This window comes from Thunnus albacares, chromosome 14 (genome assembly GCF_914725855.1).
Source record: "Thunnus albacares chromosome 14, fThuAlb1.1, whole genome shotgun sequence".
In the NCBI taxonomy this organism is placed as follows: Eukaryota; Metazoa; Chordata; class Actinopteri; order Scombriformes; family Scombridae; genus Thunnus; species Thunnus albacares.
In genome coordinates this window covers 22,317,128-22,344,251 of record NC_058119.1, presented here as the reverse complement: position 1 = coordinate 22,344,251, position 27,124 = coordinate 22,317,128, and the positions used below count along the sequence as shown (strand labels likewise).

Genomic DNA, 27,124 nt, shown 5'->3' with positions numbered 1-27,124 from the left:
CGGCAGAGCTGTTGTATTGGATTACATTAGATTGCACAGGTGTTCCTAATAAAGTGCTTGGTGGGTGTATAACAGCAAATGACTGACAGTTTTGCTGGTTATATTATCAGAAATTGAGAAAATCAAGAACCATTATTAATAACTTAGAAACATTTATAACTGCAGTCTTGATGGCTTTTTAGAAAGTGAGAAACATGGGAACCTTTATTAATGACATTTGATTTCAATTGAGTCAGGAGATCATTAAAATCTTTGGGATTTATCATTTAAGGACCATGAATGTCATGTGAGAATACTGCAAAACTTAAAGGCAAACCAAACAACAGTGGTGGAGAAAGACTATCGCTGTCAATGGGCTGCCGTCGTCAACCTTTGAGCTTCTCTGCCAGTGAGGCTGAAAGTCCACAACGTGTTTTGGTTCAATTGGTGCAACTCTTGTTCTTCCTCTTTGATATACTGTAGATTATTTATACAGTATTTGCTTCCACTTCTCTTGAAAATGTTTCAGGTTGTTTTGTCTGGTGCCCATATACAGTTGGGACTGGTTCCAGTCAGGATCAAGATGCCTTGAAGACACATTTCACAGGACCTCATCGTCACTACTGTTCCTGAACACCACAAACATGCCTTAAAGGAGTCAAGCCTGTATCAAATGTGTTTTCTGTTTAAGTCTTGCTGCGGGTTGTCGGCTGGTATTTTTAATTCAGTAGAGGAAGGGTAATGAAATGAAGTTTTAGTCTTTCGGTTTCACTAAATTATCCCCACCAGGTATCAAAACAGGCAAATGCCTCTTTTCGTGAGAGGAGAAATTGAGTGTTAAGACCTGAAGACACGTTTTATGAACAGGCATGCGTACCCGCAAGCAAACTGCATCTTGTAATCAGCTGCGGCACTAAATTACTTTCAGACAACAAGACATGGCTTCAGACAAAGTGTCTCACAGTCCGCACGAAGCGTCGCTAGAAAGATCTGACTCCTCTTTTTCTACCGTTTCCTTATAACGTACTGAAACCCTGCGGCATTACAACAGCAGGGACACAAGCAACTCATTCAAGTCCAGGAAAGAAGATCAGCCTTTCAATGGAGAAACCAGGACTATTAAAACCACAAGGCTTTGATCATCTTAAAGACACACCAAGACGACGACAGGCTGCCCCGGTTCCTGTTGGCCCTGGACTCTCAGTTTACTCGTTAATGTCATGTGACACTTCCCTGGAATGTTTGTTAAGACATGTTGACTGAAACAGCACGTGTTTCCAGGAAACCGCACACACATCGAGGCCCAGCTGTGATACTGGACAACCCGTTAAACATTATACTACATGGGTAGCATGTTGGCATAGTGAGCAGGAAGGTCAATGAAAGTGGCAGGGGTCGTGATGATGAGATTTGTTTAATTTGTGGAAGGCTGCAACTGACGATTATTTTAATTTTCGATTAGTGTGTTGATTATTTTCTCGATTAGTTGTTTGGTCTATAAAATGTCAGAAAATGGTGAAAAATGTCAATCAAGAGCCCAAAATGACATCCTCAAAATGTCTTGTTTGTCTTGTCCAACTGTCCACAACTCAAAGAAATTCTGTTTACTATCATAGAAAACTGAAGAAACCAGACAATATTCACATTTGAGAAGCTGGAAAAAAAGAATTTTGACTTTTCTTCTTAAAAAAATGACTCAAAATGAATCAATTATCAAAATAGTTAGTGATTAATATAATATTTGGCAACTAATCAATTAATTGACTTATCATTGCAGCTCTGAATTTGTTTTTAGTGCAACATTTTAGAGCATTAAAGGTACATTTATTGATTTTTGGGGTGGCACTTGGAACAGTAGAACATTATCCATTATCTGACATTGCAAACATGTTAGCAAACAGCTGCCTATTGACTCATTCAGCTAAGACAGAGTGATAATATCATTCATTTGGAATCATGTCTCTGGCCGCTTGAATCTAATGTAAGTCCAATATTGGACTGTTTTTAGCTCTGTTTTGGTCTCCACCTACTCCTGGGTTAAATATCTGGCTCTTTAGCTGCTAAATGCTTCACGACATTCACCAGCTCACTTTGTCTGTCTGCCGTCTGTAGCTGGTGCTTTTTTTTTCCTCGCTGAAAACAGCTGCCTGCTGTGTCTGCAACAAGGTAGATGAGTGCTGAGTTTTCAGGACAGAAAACCAAAACAATGAGCTAAAATACACTTCAACACTCTGCAGGTTTGTCACTGCAAGAGAACTCTTTCACATTACACAGTAATTTGAGATATCGTTCATTTAAAGACTATTGATAAGGGCAGCTTTAATTACTGAATGATTTGTAATATATTGGTATGATTTCTTTGAGCAACAATTAACCAGTTAATTAAACATCAAAGTCAATGAATTATACGTTTTGATTTCGGACAGAGCAAACAAACTGAAGACATCATGGGCTCTGGGAATTTGTAAGGGGCATTCTTCTTTCTTGCTTTTACATTTTACAGGCCTATGTTTTGTTGTCTTGTGTTTTTTAATAGAGAGCTGACAACTGCGGACATATGTCTGCTGTATGTCCATAGCAACACAAGCAACAATCCCCCAACTCTCGTTAAATTTTTATTCAAATATTGCTAAATCCTGATTGGTGCACCAAAGTACATGACATCACCTTTTTCCCAAGTGGGTCCCTCCCCCCTTCAAACCAGTGAAAAGAGCACAGACAAAAACAGAAATACAGAAATCTATAAATGTGAAATAACCAAAGGTTTGGCAGAAAATGATGTGTTCATGTAGAAGCTTGTAATAAGAAGCTGAACGAGATTTCAGGCGCTTTAAATTCTTCAACCACCACTTTGATTTTGGTGTTGCTGAGCACAATAAGAGGTATATTATTACAATGTCTGTCACGAAAAAGGGGATACACACGTCAGCTGTTACATACAACAGAATATATACAGAAAAGAGAGCCTGACTGTGATGAGAAAACATAGCTTTGGTTTTAATATGGAGCCTCAAATGGACTCCCAAATGACTCTGAGTGCTGATAAAAGCCAGGAAGCATGTCAGAAAAACATAACAGAAATAACCACAAATGGCTTCTTGTGGCAAAAAAAACCCAAAACAATCAAAAGTCAGGTACGTGTGGGTCTGAAAGTTTCTTCTCCACTATAAAAAGAATGTGAATCATGTCTGGTTGCTATTTTTGGGCCTTTCCAAGGTTAAAATCCTAAGAAAACCCTTAAGAGAAGCTTTTGTTAACTGTGTTGTTCAGCAGGAAGCACATAGGCGTTTAGACGTGGGTGGACCAGCATATTCAGCTCTTAACAGATGCCTTGAATCCTGTTTTATCCACCCAAACCGGCAGAATTAGCCTCAGTATGAGGAAGAGCGCAGACTCCCAACAGATAGAAAGGACGCTTATTGGCTCATCATTATAACCTGCTTTGGTGCAGCCAATTACTACCTGTAACTAATGAGAAGTTTTCCCATATGAAATCATGGAAATTGCTGCCATTTGTTGGTAGATGTTTACTTTGAGTTAGGTGAATGAGCCCTCAGAAAACATTCATCTTACCTCATTTCACACACACACACACACACACACAAACACACACACACAAAATCAAGAGGTATACAAACAAATTCTTCCTTCTTAAGAGTTTGATCAGAGTGTGAGCAGCTGCTCTATGTGTTTCAGCTCTGTGAGGAGGGTGTGGACCACTTGTTTGTTCGGATGTTTTCCATTTGCTCTGGAATGTTCTCAGAGCTGTTGGTTAGCAATGATCTAAGACTCTGCACAGCCTCCCACACACTAACTACACTGACATTAGAGTTTCCATACACTCAAAATTAAAGACTTTTTATAGATTTTAAAGGCTTATGTTTGGTGAAATCCAGGTGGCTACATGCCTTTAATCAAAACCAGACACCATTTATCTTCTTTCAAGCAAGTCTGAGACTCATGTTTTCATTTTCTGTTTGGTAAAATCTCAATAAGTTAGACGGCTCTGGCTGAAAATCTAATGGGGCAGATAGGCATCAGCCCAAGGAACGGTCGATTAAATTTTGGTGACGATCTTGCACTTTCAGCATCAGATAGTTTTAGGCATTTATGCTGCGTTCATGAGCTGGTAGGAAAGTCCCACAATCCTTGGTTTCAAAGTTTGAGACTAAACAAAACATTCAGATTCAGAAAATCCAACAGCATCACATAACTATACGAATATGAAGAAGAACTCACCCTGACTTTGTGGATAAATTTACTTTTCACTAACAACTGTGTCTATCTATGTTATCAGTCTGGTATGTGTTGGTATGTGCTGCTGCTGACTGTTTTTCGTGAACTTTTACAATTTTAATTTGACCACTCAGATTACTTTTATCGTCTTGTTAACGTTCTCTTCAAACACAGCAGCACTCAGTCAGCGGTTAGTTTCTGACTACCTTCATGGTCATTAACATGTGCAATCATAAAAACAGTCTGACTTTTTAAAAGTTTCAAGTGACAAAACAGGTTTTCTGAACAAATCATCCAAACAGATTTGTCTTGTTGTGAACGCACAAAGCTAACTTGTCTCCGATTGCCCTCTCGTTAAACACCTGCATATCTGCTGATATCTGTTAAATTTAATCACCACTGCCCTGCGGTGATGTGGCAGCTATCCACCCAGCCTGTTTTCTCTCAATTTTAATTCTTTTGTGAGGCGAAATAAAAGCTCTTTGCTTTTAATCTCCCCAAACAAAATGTGTGTTTGTGTTATTTGCATTCTTTCCAACCAGTGTTGTTTTTTTTTATATCATTCTTCAAAAAGTCTCAACAAAATTGAACAATAGAGGCTGACAGCTTGCGCAGAGGCCACGGGAGATAATGACTGTATCAGAGCTGTTGTGGAGAATCACAAAGAAATTAAAAAGGCATTATTTGGTTTATTTAATTCATTAACCAACCAGAGTAAAAGACACATAAGCGAAGCCAACTGTTTTTCCACTAAGTGCAAAAGTAGAGTAAATTAATGCAGTCTTATTTAAGGACATTGTTCTATTACAGAAATACCAGTGGAAGATTTGGAGACTCTTTTCATGTGGGGAACCACCCAAAGACAAACCAACAGCCCGTTTTGATCCTCGACTCACTTTAAAAGAACTTCATCTTGATTTCAGGGATGCAACATTGGCAACAAAACAATCAGATCTGTGTTAAAATAAAAAAGAACAACACATGATAAACAACGCTGTAAGAAGGCTGACCAGTTTCAGCCAATGAGAGAATACAGCACAACAAAAAAATACAGCGTTGTTTTGTCTCAGTGGTTTGAATGCCTCAGCTGGTCTTTGTCAGAAATCTAAAACGACTCCAAAGAAATGCATCTGTGCTTTCCGAAAGATTTCCTTCAAACTAGAGTTAAAAAAAAAAAAAACTAAAGACAGGAGAACAAAGGCAGTTGACATCCTGGTTTACACAAGAGCTGGCTGTCTGAGCCTTATATCAAGACGCAAAATAAACCACAGTAATCGTCAAGTGTGCAGGTTCTATTTTATTTTCTTGCCATAGGTTTCTCATCCTCTTAACACTGGGGCCTGAACTCAGGAGAGCCCTCACAGGCAGCATGGACACTGGTACTACTACAGCCGACTGCATTCGTGTTGTACTGATCAGTCCTTTCTGTCCTTGTTTGTCAGTGTAGAAAAGTTGGCTGTGGCTTGACTTATAGGCATCAAAACAGTCCTTATTCTGGATTTATTGTACCACAAAAATGGCACGAGTACTGCGTCATCATTGCAGCCTAAACTTTCTTTATGTTGTAAAAAAAACTAAATAGAAATATTATATTACAAAACTTTAATATTAGTTATTCCATTTTCTAGAGGCTGAGAAGGAAAAAGTCTGTATGTTCCAAACATTTCTTCTCAGAGGCAGCCGGGTCGCAGTGAGGCAATAAGACGCAAGACGTCTTACGGTGACGTCTTGTCCCATGATGATGTGCACACCCGCAGGTGTTACAGGTAGAAATCAGCCATCTGTCCTACCTGTGCTGGCAGTGGGAACGTAAGGCTGTGAACTGCGTCTATGAGAGGTTACTAGCCAGTTGACTAGTGCTGAGCATCGGGATCAGTATGCTTGCAAAGGGAAGCCTGGCAGGGTCTGTGGTCCAGCTGCAGAGCCCAGCAGGACGGGTACCAGCCTCAGCAGGTCTCTGAGAGGGATGCCCAACCGGCTGCTACGTGACAGTAAATCCCCGAGTGAAGTGCAGCCTGCAAGGAGAGAGGATAAAACAACAGTTACTGTCACAAGTGAGCAATGAAACTGTCATTTTCTTTGGTGGTTTGGTGTTTTTCTGTAGGAATACTGCAGGGTGTTGGACTCAATCATGTGATTTCATGAGAGCAGGTCTATATCAGTGAGATTTAAAACGGCATGATGGATTTAAATGCCTTCTGTTTTGTGTATAGACAGTATTTGCATACAAAAGGTCATCCAACTGTAAACAGCTGCAGCTTTTAGTGTTTAGTTTAATGTATAAATGTGTTTGTTTTACCCTCCAGCTGTGCGTGTGTGTTCCTGAGGCAGGGGATGGAGCGATACACCAGGAAGCAGGCCAACATAATGGACTGGGCGTTCTTAGAGAGGGCCTCGCCCCTCATGTAGGACCTCAGCACTGAACTGTTGTCTGGAAGAGCAAACACACACAAAGCATACAGGTTTTATTACTTTGGGTGTTCTTATGTAATAGGTGTACTTAGAGCTACATTACTTTCACCTGGAAACAAACACAAAACATCTTTTCTGTACTTAGGACAAATTTAATTTAAATATTTCTGATTGAACTAAAGATAAAGGAAAGCAGACAGGACAGCACTGACAGACTGTAATATGCAACATTATGTGATCAACAGTTTATCTTAATTGTGAGTTTTAATGATTTGAGGAACAATGTCTGATATCCATTATACTTGGCCTTAAAACCATCTAACAAAATCAATTTGCTCACATTCTGCTACGATTCTGTAGTGTGGACTCGTGCTGCAACTAATTATCATTTTCATTATAGATGAATTTGACGATTATTTTTAATCACTTCGTCTGTAAAATGTCCAAAAATAGTGAAAAATGTTCATTACATTTTCCCAACATCCAAAGTGACATCTTCACATTTCTCGTTTTGTTCAACCAACAGTCCGAAACTAAAAGATTTTCAGTTTCACTATCATGTATGACAAAGAAAAGCAGCAACACCTCACACCTGAGGAACCACAAAATGACATTTTTACTTAAAAAATGACTAAAACAACTATTAAGATAGTTGGAGATTAATTATCTGTCGATCGATTAATCTTCGCTACCCTGCTGTGGATCATGTGTGAAGAAAATTTATCCCAGTCTATAATTAAGCAATATCTCACGACTAGCCGTGGTATATTGTGATTACAGTATATCACAGCTAAGTGGTGTTATTTGTGACAACCCCCTTCGCTAAGCTGAAAGTAAACTGCTAAACTAACGCTCAAGCTAGTCAGTGATTTATTTATTCACATTAATTTGAACCTTCCCATTAATTGTTGGAAAAACTGTCCGGTGTCACTGGGGTCACGTTGCGAATTGTTTGCAGTAACATTCGGCCTACTCATTTTGGTAGGAGATGCATTGCTTGGTGTGGGAGCTTCAGTCAACTAATAGTTCTGGAGAGAGCTCTCACGCTTGTGCCCGCTTATAGACATGATCTCTCTTGCTTCAAGGCCCATATCCGAAAGCTTTTGCAGCGCTGCGGTGCTGCAGAGACGATGGTTGGTGGAGCTCTGCGTCGTCCCTGCTTGCTTACAGATCGCGGGCCAACATTTTAACGATAGCCGTGGAGTGATAATTAAAAATAGAACTGTAACAGGACATTAAAAGTCATAGCCGTAGCATACGCTCATTATACCATGGCTATCAACCAGTCAGATTGCAAGATTTTAACTACCCATTTTTTATAAAGACACATATTTCATTCATGGATGAGTTCCAGAGAAAAGTAACATTCCTAATACTTGAGTTCAAGTTACTGTAGTTTGGTTTTCCTTTGAACAGTCTGCCAGAGCCAAAAGGCTTCATGAACACGAGACCGAAGGCCTGTTTGAACTGTTGTACACATTGTGCACGATTGCAGTCTGGTCTGACTACTTCACCTGTTTCCCACGCCTCTCCGTGTGATATTATTACTGTGTGTGTGTGTGTGCATGCACATTAGTGATGGAATGTGTGTTTGTTTGAGTGTATACACAGTCTGTTTAACTTCTAAACTATGACATTATTATGCTACACCCTGAACTACAAAACAAGCTGAAACACATCCAGCCTGTGAAATGCTCAAACGGTGACACTGCTGCTCTGTGAAGCCAAAATGTACTTTTTTATCTCATGTGGTTGAGGTGAAAATAAATGAAACAGAGAAGTGACGCTTGTGAAACATATTCAGTGTAATTTTGTTCTTAATATGAGGACACATTTAAATACGGTTACGACTGTATCTGTCCGTTAAGTTTGTTGTTCATCATTAAATGAAGCAGGCTAGTTTATCATCTGGGCACCAGAAAAAAAAGGATTTTTGCAGGACACTGGTTGCTGCTTTTAGTGGAACCAGCTTCAAGGATAAGGCTGGTGATTTTCTATATTTTTATTAGTCAACAAATCTCATGTGCAGAGCCAAACCAACAATGAATTCATCCTTCTAACAAGTATTTTGTGTGTGTGTGTGTGTGTGTGTATCCAAAGCCTGATATATCTTATTCCTCTGTGCTGTAGACATCTGTTGTTGTCTGTTTGCCAAAAACTATTAAAAACACGTCAATGAGCCACTGTGTTGCTTTGGGTGCAGGGTTGGGAACTGAAAACCAGTTCTAAATTAGAACCGAATCCAAAATGCCAAGAGCCGGATACCCATCAAAAAATTTGAATTTCGGTTCTGCTTATCGGTTCCTAAACAAATAGAACTGTAAAAGGACATTAAATGTCATAGCTGTAGCATACGCTCATTATACAACAGCTATCAATCAATCAGATTGTGAGATTTTAAATAGCCATTTTTATAAAGACACATATGTCATTCATGGATGAGTTCCAGAGAAAAGTAACATTCCTGATACTTGAGATCAAGTTACTGTAGTTTGGTTTTCCTTTGAACAGTCTGCCAGTGCCAAGAGGCGTCATGAACACCAGTGTTTCCTGTGGAACGAGAGGTTTGCCAAGGGGACAATGTGAACCAGCGTTGTAGGGGGGGCTTCCCAGCTGAGTCATCAAGGCATTGGATTTATACACTGGAAGACTATCTATCTACTATCTTATTCCTCTGTGCCATAGACATCTGTTGTTGTCCGTTTGCCAAAAACTATTAAAAACACAATGAGCCGTTGCATTGGGTGTAGGGTTGGGAAGTGAAAACTAGTTCCAAATTAGAACCAAAACGAAAATGCCAAGAACCGGGTACCCATCAAAAAATTTGTTTTGGCTTGTTGGTTACTAAACACGGTTACCCTTTATTATTGCAAACAAAGGCTTCATATCTACCAGGACGTGTCTACACGATGCATCAATGCAACATCATGTCGTTTTGTTTAGATAGTAGGGTGGATCGCAGTAAACGCTTCACTTTATTAAAGAAAACAAAAAGTCAAAGTGCAATGCATGCGGGAAGCTAATTGGCTTTAGGTCAGGTTGTATATCAAATTTGACCAAACATTTAAGAAGACCTGCCATGTTTCTACAGTAGCCTAGAATGGACAAACCAAACACTGGCTTTACAAAGGGCCTTTAGTGTTTTTCGTGAGTTTCGCGGCCACCATAGGTTGTCCAACATATCACAACCTCGTGCTTTTGTATTACATTGTAAATTTCTCAAAGAACTTTCAGAACAAAGACAACAAAAACAACAAGCTAGCAAGGTAACCAACTGACTAATTGTTTCAGCTGTAGTGCAATCCATCCATCCAATATTAATGATTGTGAATTGAAATGTCTTTATTAAATTGAATCCCTGTTACGAATATCTGTGCTCAATTAAAGAAACTGTTCTACTTGATAAATGACTCCTGCTACTAGATTTTAAATTTAATTATTCAAGCACTCTCAATGTATCCAAACAACCTTCTTATTCACTCACATCCATCAATCACCCATCAACCGTCCCTCTCACCCCTCCTCACCTTTGAGCCAGCTGTCCAGTGCCACATCCACTATGTTCTTCATGACGGGCAGAAACTCAGAGGTGAGCAGGGCATCGTGGCGGTTAGCGGGACCTCGCAGGACCCTGCTGTCCCACAGCTCCACCACCAGACGCATCTGCCACAGGGGGAAAGTCTGGAGCAGGTCACCCCTTCGCAGAGCGCCCACCGCCTGAGAGACACCGGCAACGACATGGGTCAACACATGTTTAATCAGTCAGTGTTGATTTAGATCTGGGACGTTTGACAATTGTTTTTTTAGCTTAATTTTTGTGGTTTGTCATGGAGCGCAATGTGTTGGTATAGCAGCAGTTAATGCTAAAACACTACAGATCCAGAACCATCAGACTTAACTGCTGTACATTTCAACTGATTTTCACTAAGGCTAAAATTAAATCCTGTTATCCACAAACTGCACATGGTTTACATTAGTGCCAATCGTTCTCCAATGCATACCAAGTTTTTAAAATTGATTTGCTATTTCGAAATTGTTGGTTTCAGTTCAATTATGAACTCTCAAATAAACACGGAGACCAGGAAAACTAACTTGAGATAGGTAATCTATCAGAGCGAACATTTCATTTCACCGCTTTATTTAAGTTTTTGGCAATTTTACACAATTAAATTTTACATTTCTTGGTAATGCAATTGCACAACAAATGCTAAAACAGTGACAAGTAAGAGTGAGGAGGACGAGTCATCATCCAGCTCACTCACTGTGTGTGGATGTATTTGTGTTACCTGCTCAATAGCGATGTATGTGGGCAGCATCTCTGGACACTCCTGCGTCACACATTCGTACAGCATGGCCGAGAACAACACCAGAGTGTCCTCTCTCTGCAAACACAACAGAATGAATGAGTGTGAGTGTTAACTGAATATAACCACAGACAGGTTGGTGCATAAATTACACAAAGTCTCTCTTAAACAAACATTTTGACAATATTTAAATCCGTCCATGACAGCACTAAAAGCTCAAATGCTCTCTCCTTAATGCATTCAACAATTATCCTCCTTTTCTGCTGTGTTTTCAGTGTGTTACACATTCTCGAGTTCTTGATAATGATCAAGTTCACTCTGTCAGATCCATGTTTATTTTGCATTTCGATATAGATGAGGGTGAAATTCGGAAACATTTTGCAATTCTCCATTGGAGCACACATCATGCGAGTCAGATGCAGATCTTAGGGTAAATTTGCAAGCACCTCTGTTAAATTTCTTCTCACTTTGTGTGTGAGAGTTTATTTTTCAAGTAGTTTTTGGCATTTCAGTGAGAACACACACATGCAGTGAGTGCATTAGGTGTGCTTTTAGTTTGTGCTATTTATACACATAATGACTTTCAAATGATTTGGAAGATTTTGTCAATGAAATTGAAGGAATCAAGATGTACATCTAATGGTGTCAAACGGGGAAATCATCAAAACTGTACATTGGATAAGGCCTAGCTCATGACTCCTCATCTTTTCAAGTCACAGAAACCTAGTTAAATGAGCTATAAACAGCAATCACGGGGTTTCCATCAGAACAAACTAATCCGAGCACAGACAGTGATAAAGCTGCGGCAGAGACATATTTAGAAAGTGTACACTGATTAAAAACCAAATCATATACTTTCAAAGCTATTTTCACAAACCTGTAAGGACTAGGAGAAATATGCAGTCAAACAGGCAACTTGTACATTCAGATCTAGACATAGAGATATTTCACACCACATTAAAACCCAGACGGCAACAAATCTCGCAATTAACCTGCCAGAAAACACAATGTCCTCAATTTAAAAACAAAGAAAATATTCACATTTGATAAATAAGAAGAAGTAGAGGAAAAAGGGGCAGGCAGAGCTGGTATGATTGCACTGATGAGAACAGATAAACAGCAAAGAAACCTCTTCCTGTTGTCGTTAAATTCAATTACAGAATGTTACGCTACAAAATGATTACTTCCCTTTCAATTCAGTGTGCAAAATGAAACCAGTGACCTCTATGCAATCCAACCAATTAACCTGAAGCCGTGATGAAGCAGCTTCTTTACTCAGAAAATAGGAGTCAAGCGATTCTCAAGCAGATTGAGCATCAGTCATGATAATCTATACAATCTATTTTAAGTCTGTAACACACCTAAAATTAGCCAGTGTATGTATGTATACATGTAAAGCTGCCTTTATTTAAAGCTGTCAAAATCTGCCACTTGGTACCTCATTTAAGGCTTTTTTCCCCTTGAATCTTGTTAACAAATCTATTTTTAGTTGTTTCAGCGGCATGGCTCTATGGATGTCGTCAGTCGGACCACCACTTTGGTCCAGACTGAAATATCAAAACTATTGGACAGATTGCCATGAAATTTTGCACAAACATTCATGATCCCCAGAGGATGAATCCTAATGACTTTGATGATCCCCTCACTTTTCCTGTAGTGAAATATCTCAAAAAATATTTGATGGATTGCCATGAAATTTGGTACAGACATTGAGTTTCCCATCAGGATGAATTATAATAATCCAAGATGCCATCCTCAGGTCAATATTTTGTGTTTAATACTAATGAGAAAATGTTAGCATGCTACACACAAAACTAAGATGGTAAACATTGTACCTCAGCAGCATGTTAGCATCCTGATGATAGCATTTTTTGCTCAAAGCAACACTGTGCCAAAGTACAGCCTCAGAGAGCTGCATGGCTGCAGACACTTAGCTTTGTTGACATTTTGAGTCAAAGTCACGGTTGAATGTCTTTCTCAAAATCTTTTCCAACATTTCTGTATGGACCACATACATCGCTGTGGAAACTTGTTTTGCATTTGCTTCTTCCTAATAAGTAAGTATCAGTTCATTTAACATAATGTAGCACAATCAATTACTGTATGTAAACAAAACACAGACAGAGAGTCTGGTCAACAATTCACATTTGCTTTTATGTCTACTGAAGGATGATATGGTTGTTTGTAGAATTAGTTTCACTCCATAGTGTGAGATCGTACACTGATGTTGTGTACTACAGACACACACAGCATGATTGCATGCATGTAAGTATTTTCATGTCAGGAAAGCAAAGCATATCATATATCAAACACTGATAAATGTGACCAGCATAAACATTTACTAAAACTTGGAATATGCATTTTTCATGATAATTAGGAGAATGTTATTAACAATATCCCAGTATTTATGATTATTTTAGCCAGGACACATGATGCATACCAACCCATCACCCTCTGTATTGTTTGCTCTGGCAGTTTCCATAGTTTTGTTAACATTTAGCTATTAGGGTGCTTATAAACACTACCCTGAAGAAGAACTGAATCAGGATACACAATATTAGCTGCAATGCTTGGTGCATGTTAAAAGGTATATTTTGGTTTTAACAAAAACAATCAACATGTTTTGGTGTTTCCCCCTGTTTTCCACTAGCTGGCAGGGAGGAAAGGAGCAGAGTGTCAACAGAGCAGATAGTTTCTGCCCCGATAGCTCGACAAACCACAAAACAATAAAAAACTATTGCTGTTCAAAGTGTGAATCACTGCTCGGTTTCCATCGTGGTGCTGATATAACTTTCCTTTTTGTGACTTTCCATTACTGAACCTCCAGGAACTAAAAAACGTGACTCTTTCCTGGTTCGTTAATGTTTTTCTAAAAAGGCAAAACTGTTTTATTTCCACTACAGTTAGACTGAAGCCAAACAGGTACGATAAAGCTATAAAATATACTCTTTAAGACTTCCCCGTTTTTTGCTGTCTAGACAAAATCCTACAAAAATAAATTGCTTCCTTCAAATCTCATAACGATTGGGAACCTGGTGAGTGAGTAAACCTGGTTATTTCACATGAAGTGATTTATTTTTACCTGTTGTTTATGTTATAAAATAAACACGTATGGTTCGAAATAAAGCAGTAACCCATAATTCACTTCAGAGCTGGCATCTTTGAAGCTAAGATAATGAACAAATGACGGTATAACACATCGTTAAGGACTGGTAGAGTTGACAACAGATTTATTACTTATGATTAGACAAACAAGTCAAAGGCTCTCTCATATTCATCCAGGAAAATAAAATGACGGCAAATAACTTTAGCTAATGGAGTAAAACTGGCTTCAGACTTCTGTGTGTTAAACTCACGTGTTTCATCCCTTCAGATGTTTTACAGAAGAACTCAGCGAAGGAGACCAGAGCGGGCTCGGAGGTGAACGTAGAGATGGCTTCAGGCTGCAGAAACACACACAGGGGGGAATTGTAAAATTATTTAGATTTTGAGACAAACACATAGAAGGAAATGCAGAAGGATGCAAAAGACAGGCGGGGTAAAGAGACACTTTTTTTGTATAAAACCCAAAGGAACTGAGATGAATGACAAAAACCCTCCAGACCTGCGAGTGTATTGACAGCGTACACCGAGACCATCAGGAAACCAGTAATAGTCTGTCAACCACACAGCTGCCTGCCGAACCTGTAGTGACAACCTGTCTAGACTGGACACTGTAGCAACCACTAGGGAGGTAGTCAACTCAATTCCATTCACGACTATTTATAGTCTGTTGACGGTGCAGACTCATTTCTTAAAATGTGTCGTCTGTTTCAAACCCAGTTATTAAAAGGAAACCATACTAGAGGCAAAATCCAAACTAAAACACTGCGTGATGTACATCTGAGCTCTGCCAACGTGTCATTCGTGTAATTTCCATCAGCTACAATGCAGCTTGACCACAGAAAATGTTCCGATCTGAAACATCCGCAGTAAAAAGGGTGTTTAGCCATCATACAGAGAGAAATCAAACAAATCACAGACACAAATTTCTACACCCACGGCATTCTGAAAGATGTGGAAAATCACCAACAAAGGTTATTGATGCAGGTGTTGGAGCGGTTGATTTGTCAAAAACACATCACTGAGTAAGTCTAACAATGGCCTGAACATTAGACATGTATAGAACCTGAACCTGATAGCCATGGCCAACTTCTCTCAGCTGACAGACATAAAGGCAAACAAGACAGCTTGTTTGTATGTGGTGCAAACTGAGGTGAAGATGTGTCTGCACGAACTGAAAACATTTCAGTTTAAATGGAAAATTCACACTTGACCTGCGCAGCATGACATCATGAGAGACAATAATAAGGGCTGACGGAAGAGAGAAAAACAAAAAAAAAAAACTGCTGTTCTTGTAAGTTTTGATATCAGATTGAGATCAAGTTGTCACACAAAACACATACAGAATCACACTCGACACACAATAGTATTGCTTACTATTTACTACTATTTCCATGGTGTCAGTGCATGCAAATAAACACAGTTACAAAAACAAATTTATGCACAGGAAGAAAAGCAAAAAATTTGATTTACATTCAGTCTGTACACACTCTAAAAGTTCCCCAGATCAACCAGGTCTACAGGAACCTTCTGGCGATGCTTGTTGGCATTATTTGCTATATACAACATCTTCATGAGTTTACCTTGAAAGCTCTGACACCAGAGTTGCGATGGTTGACGCTGGAGGCCAGCAGGCTCTTCCAGCCCTGAGGGTCGTCTTTGTAGGGCAACTGTCCAGCTCTTAGTTTTACATACAACACTCCATCTCTGGACAAGATGGACCTGAGGGAGAGAAAGAGAATGATTGTCCTTCAAATCAGTCAACTAAATCAATAAATGAGAGCAGAGCTTCCCCTGTGGATTCCTCTAATCCATCTGTGTCATGAGAAGACAAAGGAGGTGGTCCATAATCATTTTCTCACACTGCATTTTTAGTGGTTTCATTTGAGTGACTACCTTTAAACCTCTGCTTACACTTTAAAGAGATGGTGCACTTACTTCAGATGTTGTGTTTCTTTGCTCAGGTCTACGGACAGTTCCCAGTAACGTGGCCCCTTCACCTTTACCTGCAGTAAATAAACACAAATTAGAAGATATTAGGATGTACTTCATTTATCTACAAATAGTTTGGGTGGTGTAAAGAATCAATACTGTTTAAACTCAACTAATCACATAAATCCTCAGCAGAGAGGTAAAGCAGTCTACAGTTTCGACTGGACTACAAAGTCCAGAAGCTGTGAAGTGTTGTGTTCAGGCTTTACCCGTTTGAGCAGATGCAGCTCAGGAAGCATTGTGGGAGCCATCAGTTCTACTGTCGTCTCGTCGTACCACTTGGTCTCCTGAAACAAGAGGAAATGACGTCATTACAACATGCACAAGAACAAAGGGCCACGTAGGCAGTTTCACATTCTCACAGCTTAAACAAGACATATCAAGCTTTTTGTGATTTTGTTTATTTTATAGTGTTATGATGTCAGATGTCTTTTAAATATAGTTAGAGTTCTAAAACTTGAGGTGAATGTATGTAAAAATGCTCCCTGTAAGTCAAAAGCCAGGGCTTCAGCCTGCTCTGAAGATTTAGTTTGGCAAGTTATCTCTACTTCTTCCTCGTGATGACATCTGATTATTCACGCATGCCCACAAATGGCCGTCCGTTCTGTAGCCTTTGTTGCTAAGGTTGTTGCTAAGGTTGTCCCATGGGTTGTTCACGTTGTCCACTCTCATATTTCAGGCTCGAACATGTATGGATGTATTTGAGAAGTTTCCATTTCAAGTAGAACAAGAAAAAGAGCGAAATCCTATACTACTGTTTGTTTTACGTAGTCTGCCAACCTGCTGGAAGTCTATAGAGGGGCAGCTGGCCAATCAGAACAGAGTAGGCTCATCAGGAGGGGGGCCTTAGAGACACAGGAGTTAAAACATCTTGTTTCAGACACAGGCTGAACTGAAGGACTGCATAAAGAACCAGTATAAGATAAATAAGGTGTTTTTTTTTAACTGTAAGTCATGCAAAGATAATAAAAACATAGATGCGTCCCCTTTAAAGTGAAACCTTAAGATCTGTTAAAGCTGTATATAAGTGTACCAATATCTGGGTATTTCTCATGTAGGAATTAAACAGCTTATTGTACTTAAACACTCAATGAAAAAGCACTACAGAACAGCAGAATGCCAAAAACTGCCTCCTGAGGGACGAAACTTACCAAATATTGACAGAATTGAGGTGAATTGTCTCTAAAAAGGCTTCTTTCATATTTAAATTGGAAAAAAATGTATTTAATTAGAATTTGATTTATATACTCCCATTTACTAAGTAGCATATAAAATGTGCATAAATACATTCTCTCTCACAAGCAGTGACGAATGAGTGATTGTCATTCACTGTGTCAAGCTGAGCTTTCTGCTGTGAAATAAATTAAAATGAGGAGTGCCGTCTGAGGCGGTCGTAACTATACACAGCAATCTCTTCTCTTTAACCTTGAACTAACCTTCACCTGTGGAAATACCCAAACGCAGGGAGCTCAAATTCACTGTGGTTACGAATGCTTTCAGTTAATGTGTACCAACCTTCACCTGTGGAAATACCCGAACACAAGGAGCTTAAATCCACTGTGGTTACGAATGCTTTCAGTTAATGTGCAGTGACCCACACTGGACGTGTCATAAAGACAAAAAAAAGGGGGTCAAAGTAGCCAGAATGTACCAATCTAGGAAGCAAGTAAGATTCAGTTGTTGATTTTCTGGAAGCTTTACATGTGTCATTGCAGAGAAATAAGACAGTGGTTTTTCCTGATGACACGACACACGTCAACCCGCAATGACGCACATCAAGACCAGCCCAGTGTGGTCGACGTAGAAAACGATGGGTTTGGTGGTTTTAATGCATCCTGCTGTGTTGACCTTGATATTTTAAATCTTTTTATACGATTCCTGGCTTTATAAAATGTTGTAAATATAGATTTTGCTGGGCTTATTGCTGGGTATATTCATACTATGTGTTCCCCAGTTTTGAACGGAGCATGAGGCGCTGCTGATGCACTTTTCTCCTTTTCCAGATGATGCTTCTATAAAACTACCACCTATCTTCCCAATGAAGGTGAACTTTTGTCATTGTTTCGCATTAGTCATACAGTGGCAGCCCTAATAATTAAGTTTATACTCTGCATTAGCACACCAGAAGCCACCGTAGCCAACTTTTCATTAAAAGCTATGAGGAAGAACACAAAAAGTGTCACATTTGTCTTTCAAACGAGTCAATAAGAAGTCAGTAATATAATATTTAACAAGAAAAAAGCTACAACTAAAAGGAAGCAGGGAGTCACAGTGCTGCAGAAAAACTGGAGAACAAAGTGAGACTTCTAAAATAGCCACATCTACACAGAGCGGCAACAAAACATCACAAAGGGAGATTTAGAAAAGACTGCTCCTATAATTCAGGAGCTATTTACTGCATCTGAAAGATACATTTACAGTGTCGCAATGATGTTTGTGCACTGTACAAGTTTGAAAAAGCTGGGGCTGACTGGGGAGTAAATCATAGCTGAGTAAATATGGAACATGAGAAAAACATCTACAGTAATCCTCATGTAAGCATCTGATTTTCTGGTGAAACAGTTATGGATGGTTGTTTCTTTTAAACTTACTGTTTTTAAAAGTGTCTCTAATAATGGGGAACGGGGGAAAACTGCCAGTGTATGGACGTTACAGAGCGCACATGATGCACATGACTGTGGCCATAATGAATGGACACACTGTAGTCTTGTGCAAGGTCACGCAACACAGGAAGTCTGAACCAATGTGGACTGCACCACAGTGACTCCTCTCCAGCAAAGAAAGATAAAGAAGAGGAACAAAGAGGAACCAGAACTATTGACTGATTTCACAGGCGTTACTGGATTTGGAAAGCTACCGTTTTGCTCTTCAATCCTGAGCAGTTTTACTCATACAGTGGAATTTAGGATATTTGGCCATTTATCACAGTGATCTGGTTTGTCTGTTTGCTGCAATTTCTGATATGGTCATCTGTAAAGTCTCCATTTCTTTGGTATGTGTTCTGCGTTACGGATCTTGCAAAGACAAATATTGTCTAATCCAGGCATCTTGCGGGCCTCAAAAGTTTGGAAAACCTCTTTTTTTATAGTCTGTGGTTAATTGAAGGCAGGAAGTTTACAACATCCGTTGGTTCACTCACTACCTTGAGCAACTAGTTGGTAAATTTAATAAAATATATTAAATTACTGGTTTTAGAGTCTCTTAAACAGAGGAGAAAACGGCAGAAAGACAAAGAGGTAGGAGAAATATTCTCCAAATGCTGAATGACGGTGAGTTTATGAAACCTGACAGATTAGATCGTGATCGAGATGTTTGTGGTCCACCTCATTGAGATGGACCACATCTCCCACCCACTGTAATAACACTATAACGCCAGAAATGAAAGTGATCACAACACTAAGATATTTGGCCGGTGGGAAATTTTGGAATTTGCTGGCAGCCAACCAAAACTGCAACTTGTATAAACTGGCCGCCAGTCACAGAAATTGATGAAAACTGAGACCTTTTCTAAGCCAAATAGATTAAGTATTAAAATGACCAACATGGTAAATAAATATAACAACTATCAGCATGTGTATAGGCTGCTGCACAAGTAGGCCTGTGTTTTCATAGGCTACTATCACAGTGATCTGGTTTGTCTGTTTGCTGCAATTTCTGATATGGTCATCTGTAAAGTCTCCATTTCTTTGGTATGTGTTCTGCGTTACGGATCTTGCAAAGACAAATATTGTCTAATCCAGGCATCTTGCGGGCCTCAAAAGTTTGGAAAACCTCTTTTTTTATAGTCTGTGGTTAATTGAAGGCAGGAAGTTTACAACATCCGTTGGTTCACTCACTACCTTGAGCAACTAGTTGGTAAATTTAATAAAATATATTAAATTACTGGTGACACGATGAGCAACAGTCATGCTTTAACATTGAAATGTGATCTAATGCTGTTGTTTTTATAGTGGGAGGAAGTTGCATTTTTTTTTTTTTTTTTGTATTCATTTTTGACCTAATTTCATAAGCAGAGCAGAAAGATTGGTTTGACTGAATGATGAAAAAGTCTCTGAGCTGGAAGCCGTCCAGCTGATGAAGAGCAGAATGTGGTGTTTTTTTTTGCACTTCGAAATGAACTGCAAGCAGCACATACTGTAGATTACAGCTTGTGTTCACATGTGTGTACGAATGTAAAACAAGTTGTCAAGAGGAAATGCAGCAATGGGCATCTTTACATGCATGTGTGACATAAATAGAGAATGAGGGAGCAAGTGCATGCTACGTGAGAGAAAAAGTACAAACTGTACTTTGAGTTTTAAGACATGAAACTAAACAAAGCTTTAACTTCATCTGTATGCAAGAATAGGCACCGATCAGCTCTCAAATATTAATACTTCTGAGGGCGTGTTCATAAAGCTTCCTAGTACAAAGAGTGACGAAATTCTAAGAAAGTTATGACATTTTCTAAGAAATTCCCCTTACAGTTAAGAAAAGATCCTCGTAAAGATAAAAGTTGTCCACACAGTATCTTAGCTCTTAAGAGAGCTCCTAATGTGAAAAATTGTTAGGAAGACTTTTAAGAGGCTTTAGAGTCTCTTAAACAGAGGAGAAAACGGCAGAAAGACAAAGAGGTAGGAGAAATATTCTCCAAATGCTGAATGACGGTGAGTTTATGAAACCTGACAGATTAGATCGTGATCGAGATGTTTGTGGTCCACCTCATTGAGATGGACCACATCTCCCACCCACTGTAATAACACTATAACTCCAGAAATGAAAGTGATCACAACACTAAGATATTTGGCCGGTGGGAAATTTTGGAATTTGCTGGCAGCTGGAAAAAAGATTTACACGCCAACCAAAACTGCAACTTGTATAAACTGGCCGCCAGTCACAGAAATTGATGAAAACTGAGACCTTTTCTAAGCCAAATAGATTAAGTATTAAAATGACCAACATGGTAAATAAATATAACAACTATCAGCATGTGTATAGGCTGCTGCACAAGTAGGCCTGTGTTTTCATAGGCTACTTTTCTAGTATGGCTCACAATTTAATCAACAGAGATGTTCATTACATAAAATAGTATTTATAATTACACCATGTCTTAATAGAGACTAAATTCTATGATTAGGCCTATCAATTTCACTGTCCATTCTATACCCATTATCATTAAGAGTGCATTTTTATTTCTTTTCTTTTTAGTTTTTGATCAGCCAATCACACATTTCAAAAGAATGAGTCATACCTAGAAACGGGGTCAACCACACCCCCTCACAAGGTAAAAGTTTCTGTCCCTTCCTTGCTTAGAGTAGAAATTTTTAGGCTAAGTCAGGAGCTCTCTAAAAATATTCTCAGTATGTTTGTGACTACGGCCCATGATTGCAAGCGTCTTGCTTATGGGAAGGGTTTATCTTGTCAGTCTGACCTTACATAACCTTGATTAACTTACCTTGTAGGTGACCTCTAACAGTGCGTAGCAAGGCTTCAGGGAGTCCACGTCCACAGGGACCAGCAAACGGGGCTCCGCAGCCAGCACGGCCAGGTGCCGCAGGGCCTGCAGGTGGTAGCTGCAGCAACAAGAGCAACATCAACACACAGCCATATCTAGAGTACTGCCCTTAAATAAAATAATGACAAGAAAACAGTCATATTGTTACTCTGCTGTATGATGGAAGCTTCTCTTTTACCAAACTGTTTGGTATTATACCTGAAGAAGGTTGTTGACTGAAACGTTGTATATATCAAAGTATGTTGAGCAAGTGAGGACAGTGTGCAGGTGTCCTTTTCTCCTTTATTTAAAGGATTTCACTAATCATTTAAATAAAATTATCTATGAGAAAAAAAAAATCACCTGTGAGCATGATGTAATTACAACTTCCTCTACCGTTAAAGGTAAGGTACACCATCCTGCATTAAAGAATCCATGGTCCACCAAGGTTTTTCATTTATCTAGTTTCCATGGAGCTGCAGGGAGTTTTAATGTTGTAAATTCTGTTTTAAAACGATTTTCTACCCTAACAGGGACACAATGTGGGATATATGATATATATATCCCAAATACATATATGATATAATGATATATATGGAATCTTTCGGAATTTGAAGGGTGAAAACAATATATGCACAAAATACTTGCTGTCAGTGTTTTAAATATGTTAGTCGAATCAAGGTATATGCTACCGCAGCTGGCTGTGATGGCCTCACTAATCAAAAGGTTCACGAAGTTCACATCTGCACACACATCAACCGTCTGTGACAGTAAACATCCCCCTCATGGGATGAAAGGTAGGCTGAACCAAACATAGTATACGTATTCTACCACGGTCATGCTTTCATAGTGTGTGTGTATGTGTCTCACCGATTGTCGGTACTGTGAGCGGGGAAGTGGGGGTACAGGGCGCACAGCAGCGCGGCGATGGCTGAGTTGGAGGTGCTCAAGGTGTACCTAACATCAAACGACATGACAAATATTTAAAACACATCACTCTCTCTCACACAAACATCATTAAACTCTCATCACTTGCCACAAGTAACGGTAAAGTGTGTACGTAAAGGTTACTTGGGACACACAAGTTTTTGTGGGCATTATTCCAGATTATAACCATCAATGCTTTTCTGTTCTCTGTTTGTAAAACCAGGTGTGTGTTGTAATCCAGTTAACGTCATCACAGGCCACAACAGAGCCTCTTAACCATAATGGTTGGCGGTTAAGTGTGCACTTTTACTAAATGAGCCATTATAATAAAGTCGGGTCAGACAATAAAGGCTGCTTGTACATGAAAGGTTACTAGTGAGAGCACTTATTGACAGTCAACTGAGGTAAAGGGTCGTTGTTCTTCATTTAAATGGCTGCATGTTTGAGAATCACAACCACATTGAATATTACTATTTTTCCCACAAGTTAACAATTCAAAAGACCTTCAGTGTGTAAAGATGATGATTAGCAGACATATTTTAGGGACAATCTGGTTCAGATTCACCAGGATTCTGCAATGAATAACTGAGCAAATTTTAACTGACAATTCTGATGGTTGGAAGAGAAACATTTATGAAATAACAGATACTTCAGCCAACTTTCTATTCTGTTTCTACTGAAAAATGAGTGATTTAGTGGGGGTTTTCCCATTATTTTCTATTGAATTTCATAAAATGGCCAATGCATGGAACAATCAATTGCACTGGCATTCAATGGCTAGTTAAATATTGAAAACTGCAATCATTTAAGGCTGATTACAGGACAGAAATTTCTATTATCAGTATTGGTCTGACCTTTAAATACAACGACTATACTTGTTCTCTGGTCGAGTTGGTGGATTTAAAGCAAATTAATTGTGTTGAGTGAGAATTTTCTATACAAAGCTAAACTTTCTTCTTGCTGGCGTCCTAACAGGCATATAAAAGATGTATTCTGCCACGTTTGGTCAGCAAAGAAGGGAAACTTTTACTGATGGTCTAGAAAACCAATTTCATTTTAGGAATCTTCTCAGGAAAGTGTCACATGACGATTAAAAGTGTAAGGAAGAAAAGTAGACACATCTTACACAAATTTATTTGTACTCTTTCTGACTTTCCTCAAAACTAGATATTTTGACCCCTTCAGGCCTATAAAAATCCTTCAAACAAAACAATCTGAGACAGAAAAAGCACTCTTTGGTCGAACATCTCAAGACTCATGTCCGCACTAAACTCTAAATACACCCTGTGGAGACGGGTGGAGAGCGGATGTTGATTTGTTTTCAGAGGTCAAAAGTAAAAAAAAAAAAAAATCTAATACTATTAATAATAACTTCAAAGATTTTCTCTGACCAATAAATGGAAACTTCAACTTTCAAATTGACTAACAGCAAAATTAGATATAGAAACTTCCTGCCCTCTGAGGGTTTGGACCACTGCTGCAACAATAACAGGAAAATGGAGGAGTTAAAAAGAGGATTTTTAACTACCAACCAGTTCTTCTGAGTCATTTTCCTTTTATGCAGGGCTCAACTTTTTTTTTTCTTATAAACTTTATTTATTCACTTCGACCTTTAAGCCACCTCTGCCTTTTCAACTTCTGATAAATGAAATTCCAGTGTATGCGGCGAAAAAAGAAATAGATGTGTAATCGCTTTTTACAAGCCTATATTTACTAACTATGTGCTATATAGGAGCAGTGGGCAGCCACAGTGCAGCATCCAACTCCAGTTCTGAGGCCAGTGCTTTGGTTAAGGCCAAAACGCAGAAGGAGTATTCATAAAATGACATATGCTTGTGTTTGAGGTAGGAGGAAACCAGAGCATCCAGAGGAAACACAAACATGAGGAGAACATGCAAACTCAAAAAAAAGGAAGGTTCCATTCAGGCGTCGACATGAGCTGAACAAAAACTACAGTATGCTGTAGCTATCATTAGTGACTTGTGACTTTGAGAGGAAAACTTAATCTAAAAATTTTACTTTCACTTCAGTTTCCTGCTAAAAAAATGAATAAACGGGAAGAGAAACTAACAGAGCAGACAGAAAGAGAGGGAGGGGGAAAAAACCCCCAGAAAAGACATAACAGAAAGAATAGCAGGAAAAACAGGTGAGAAAATGAATGAAAAATAGAATGTCAACGATTTAGCGATAATGATTATACGTGCGTAAAGCAAATGTGAATAGAAACTTTAAATGCACCCGGATGAGAGACTGAATGACCTACGAGCAGAGGGAGAGAATGAAGGAAATTCAACAATGACATGGCGTGAGTCTGCTCTCCGGCGTGACCTTTAACCTCGTAACACAACTCACAGTAAACAAGGTGGTGACATTCAAATTGAGGCCTCGCTATCGCGTGGGCTTTCAGCTGGAAGGTCTAAAATAAAAATGTGACCAGAATAAAATCAAAAGTTTCATCTGATTACAGCTGTAGGTGGAGAGACATTTGAAACATGTAATGAGAGAGTGGGAGTTTCACTCGAAAATACACAAGCCAAGGTCGGTGGTTGGAGGAAACCTGGTTTGGTTGCGTATTTGTTTATTCGCATGTTCATGTGTGTATCTGTGTCATTCATTATGCAGGATACAGCATTCAAAACAGATTTGTGTGTGTGTGTTTGTGTGGCTCACCCACATGCCACATGCCACATGCCACGTTTGTGTACATTGTGTACCTGGTGCTTCCTAGAATCAGCAGCACTAAATGCGATGGGTGTGTCTTTGCATGTGTGTGTGTGCGTGAGCTGGAGTTTTGTTGGCATACAGTATTTCAGGTGTTATATGACAGGTAACAGGTAGTATATACGCAACATCATGTGCATAACAAAGTGGGAACCTGCCCAACAGCAGCTAACAATACTCTAGCAGCTATGAATAGTTGGTATGTAGTACTTTAATGGGCAGTTACACAATGTTTCAGCCTTTCTCCACCTACAGCACAATTCAGAAAAATGCTGGTTGGATTAGATGAAAGAGACAGGAAAGGTTATGACGGAGGAGGTATGTCCTTGGTTGAACTTCTAATTTAACACAATAGTACTGGACACGAAATTGAGGTGAGGTTAAAGTAGGTAGCAGAACGAAAAGCTTAAATTCTGGTTGACTAGAGCTGCAACGATCAGCTGATTAATTGATTAGGGGATCAACAGAAAATTAATCTGCAACTACTTTGATAATGGAATAATCGTTTGTCATTTTTCAAACAAAAAGGACAAATATTCTCTGGTTTCAGCGTCTCAATTTGCTGCTTTTCTTTGTCATATTAAAGTAATATATTAGTTAATTAAAAATAATTAGGTTAAAGTAAATTTAACCAAGTAAGACATCACCGTAGGCTCTGAGAAATTGTGAATTTTTTCACAATTTTTACACATTTTATAGACAAAACGAGAAAATAATTGTCAAATTAATCAAAGATGCAATGTCGATTTCATATCATTGTAAATGATGGAAGGAGGAAAAACACATAAACTCTTGTTATTTGTTTTGTTTGACAGTGACAGTAGAGCTCAGCAGTACAGAGAAGTGCGTTACTATTACTGTATACAGCACTGTATGCATCTTCAACACTTGGCGTCCTTGCACATATTTGATAATTTTTGAGTATTATTTACTTGATGAACTAAATGAATGATTAATCATTTATAAACATTGTCACTTATTAACTGTCTGCTTTTACATAGCTGTTGTGACCATACGGCAGGACCTCGTCTCACCTGCCCCCTCCCAGGAAAAGCAGTCCCAGTGCCATGTGATGAGCCATGTGGAATCCGTAGTTCATCTCGCCGCCGGTTCGCTTGTGGAAGAAGCGACAGAGCTGCAGGACCTTCAGGTTCCCGGTGCCGGACATCACCATGGACATAGCCAGCAGAATCATTGACAGACCGGTCTGCAGGTTGTAATATCCCGTCTGCTTTGGGAGCCAGCACACATGTTGAACACATACAGCAGACAGATGGAAAACGGAAAGTAAGGAAATCATTATCTGAAGTAGGAGTACGTGAGGCAACACATTTTTCATGACTGACAATCTCGTGAGGTCATTCTAACAGCACATCAAAGTACAAATGTAAACATATACACATATGTAAACACTTACCACAGCTGCTGTACCAGAGAAAGACATGATCTTCATGAAGGTCCTCGCAAATTCGTAGAGGCAGTCGAAGGCATCGGAATTGGCAGAGCCGGCAAATCGCAAACCCAGTGCCATACAGGCCCCGGCTGTGATGTAGTCCTGAGCTTGGCTGAGAGAAACAAATCACATGACATGATCATTCATGGTGGAGAACATCACTACAACAACTTCAGAAGTTGAAGAATCATGGGTTATGTTCAATTCCCTTGAAGAGGTATGTTGGTCAAGGTTTAACCCAGAGTTTGTGATAAAAATGAAATGCCTAAATACTCACGCCATCGTCTCCATGTTAATGTCTTCAGAGGGGTCAAAAGTCCCTCTCATGATCTGAATACAAAACAAATGACCAGGTTTCAGGAGCTGGTATGAATGTAAAACTTTAGAGTTGTGTGTGTGTGTGTGCAGTTTCTCACCTGAGGTATGTTACTTTTGACCCACTCTGTATTTGGGAGGATCTCATCCCACATGATAATACACCTAGCAAGAGTCTTCAGTAGCGAGGAGACAAGAAGGAGGACGAGA

At 39.2% G+C, this 27,124-nt stretch overlaps 1 protein-coding gene across 2 annotated transcripts in view; it reads right to left on the bottom strand.

The window, feature by feature from the left end:
- Window positions 1-5,492: 5,492 nt before the first annotated feature.
- The window catches only part of anapc1 (anaphase promoting complex subunit 1), a 56,121-nt gene continuing 34,489 nt past the window's right edge, over window positions 5,493-27,124 (bottom strand). The window contains exons 40-53 of one of the 2 annotated variants that reach the window (XM_044372915.1): window positions 27,016-27,090; window positions 26,877-26,929; window positions 26,564-26,711; window positions 26,181-26,377; window positions 22,369-22,455; window positions 21,460-21,577; window positions 16,235-16,312; window positions 15,972-16,039; window positions 15,617-15,755; window positions 14,288-14,374; window positions 10,914-11,009; window positions 10,155-10,344; window positions 6,515-6,646; window positions 5,493-6,230 (exon numbers count right to left, since the gene is read on the bottom strand). In XM_044372915.1, the coding sequence (XP_044228850.1) occupies window positions 6,088-6,230; window positions 6,515-6,646; window positions 10,155-10,344; window positions 10,914-11,009; window positions 14,288-14,374; window positions 15,617-15,755; window positions 15,972-16,039; window positions 16,235-16,312; window positions 21,460-21,577; window positions 22,369-22,455; window positions 26,181-26,377; window positions 26,564-26,711; window positions 26,877-26,929; window positions 27,016-27,090 (1,611 nt within the window). In that variant the 3' untranslated portion in view covers window positions 5,493-6,087. The remainder of the gene's footprint in view (window positions 6,231-6,514; window positions 6,647-10,154; window positions 10,345-10,913; window positions 11,010-14,287; window positions 14,375-15,616; window positions 15,756-15,971; window positions 16,040-16,234; window positions 16,313-21,459; window positions 21,578-22,368; window positions 22,456-26,180; window positions 26,378-26,563; window positions 26,712-26,876; window positions 26,930-27,015; window positions 27,091-27,124) is intronic. The other variant, XM_044372916.1, reaches the window with a different exon arrangement.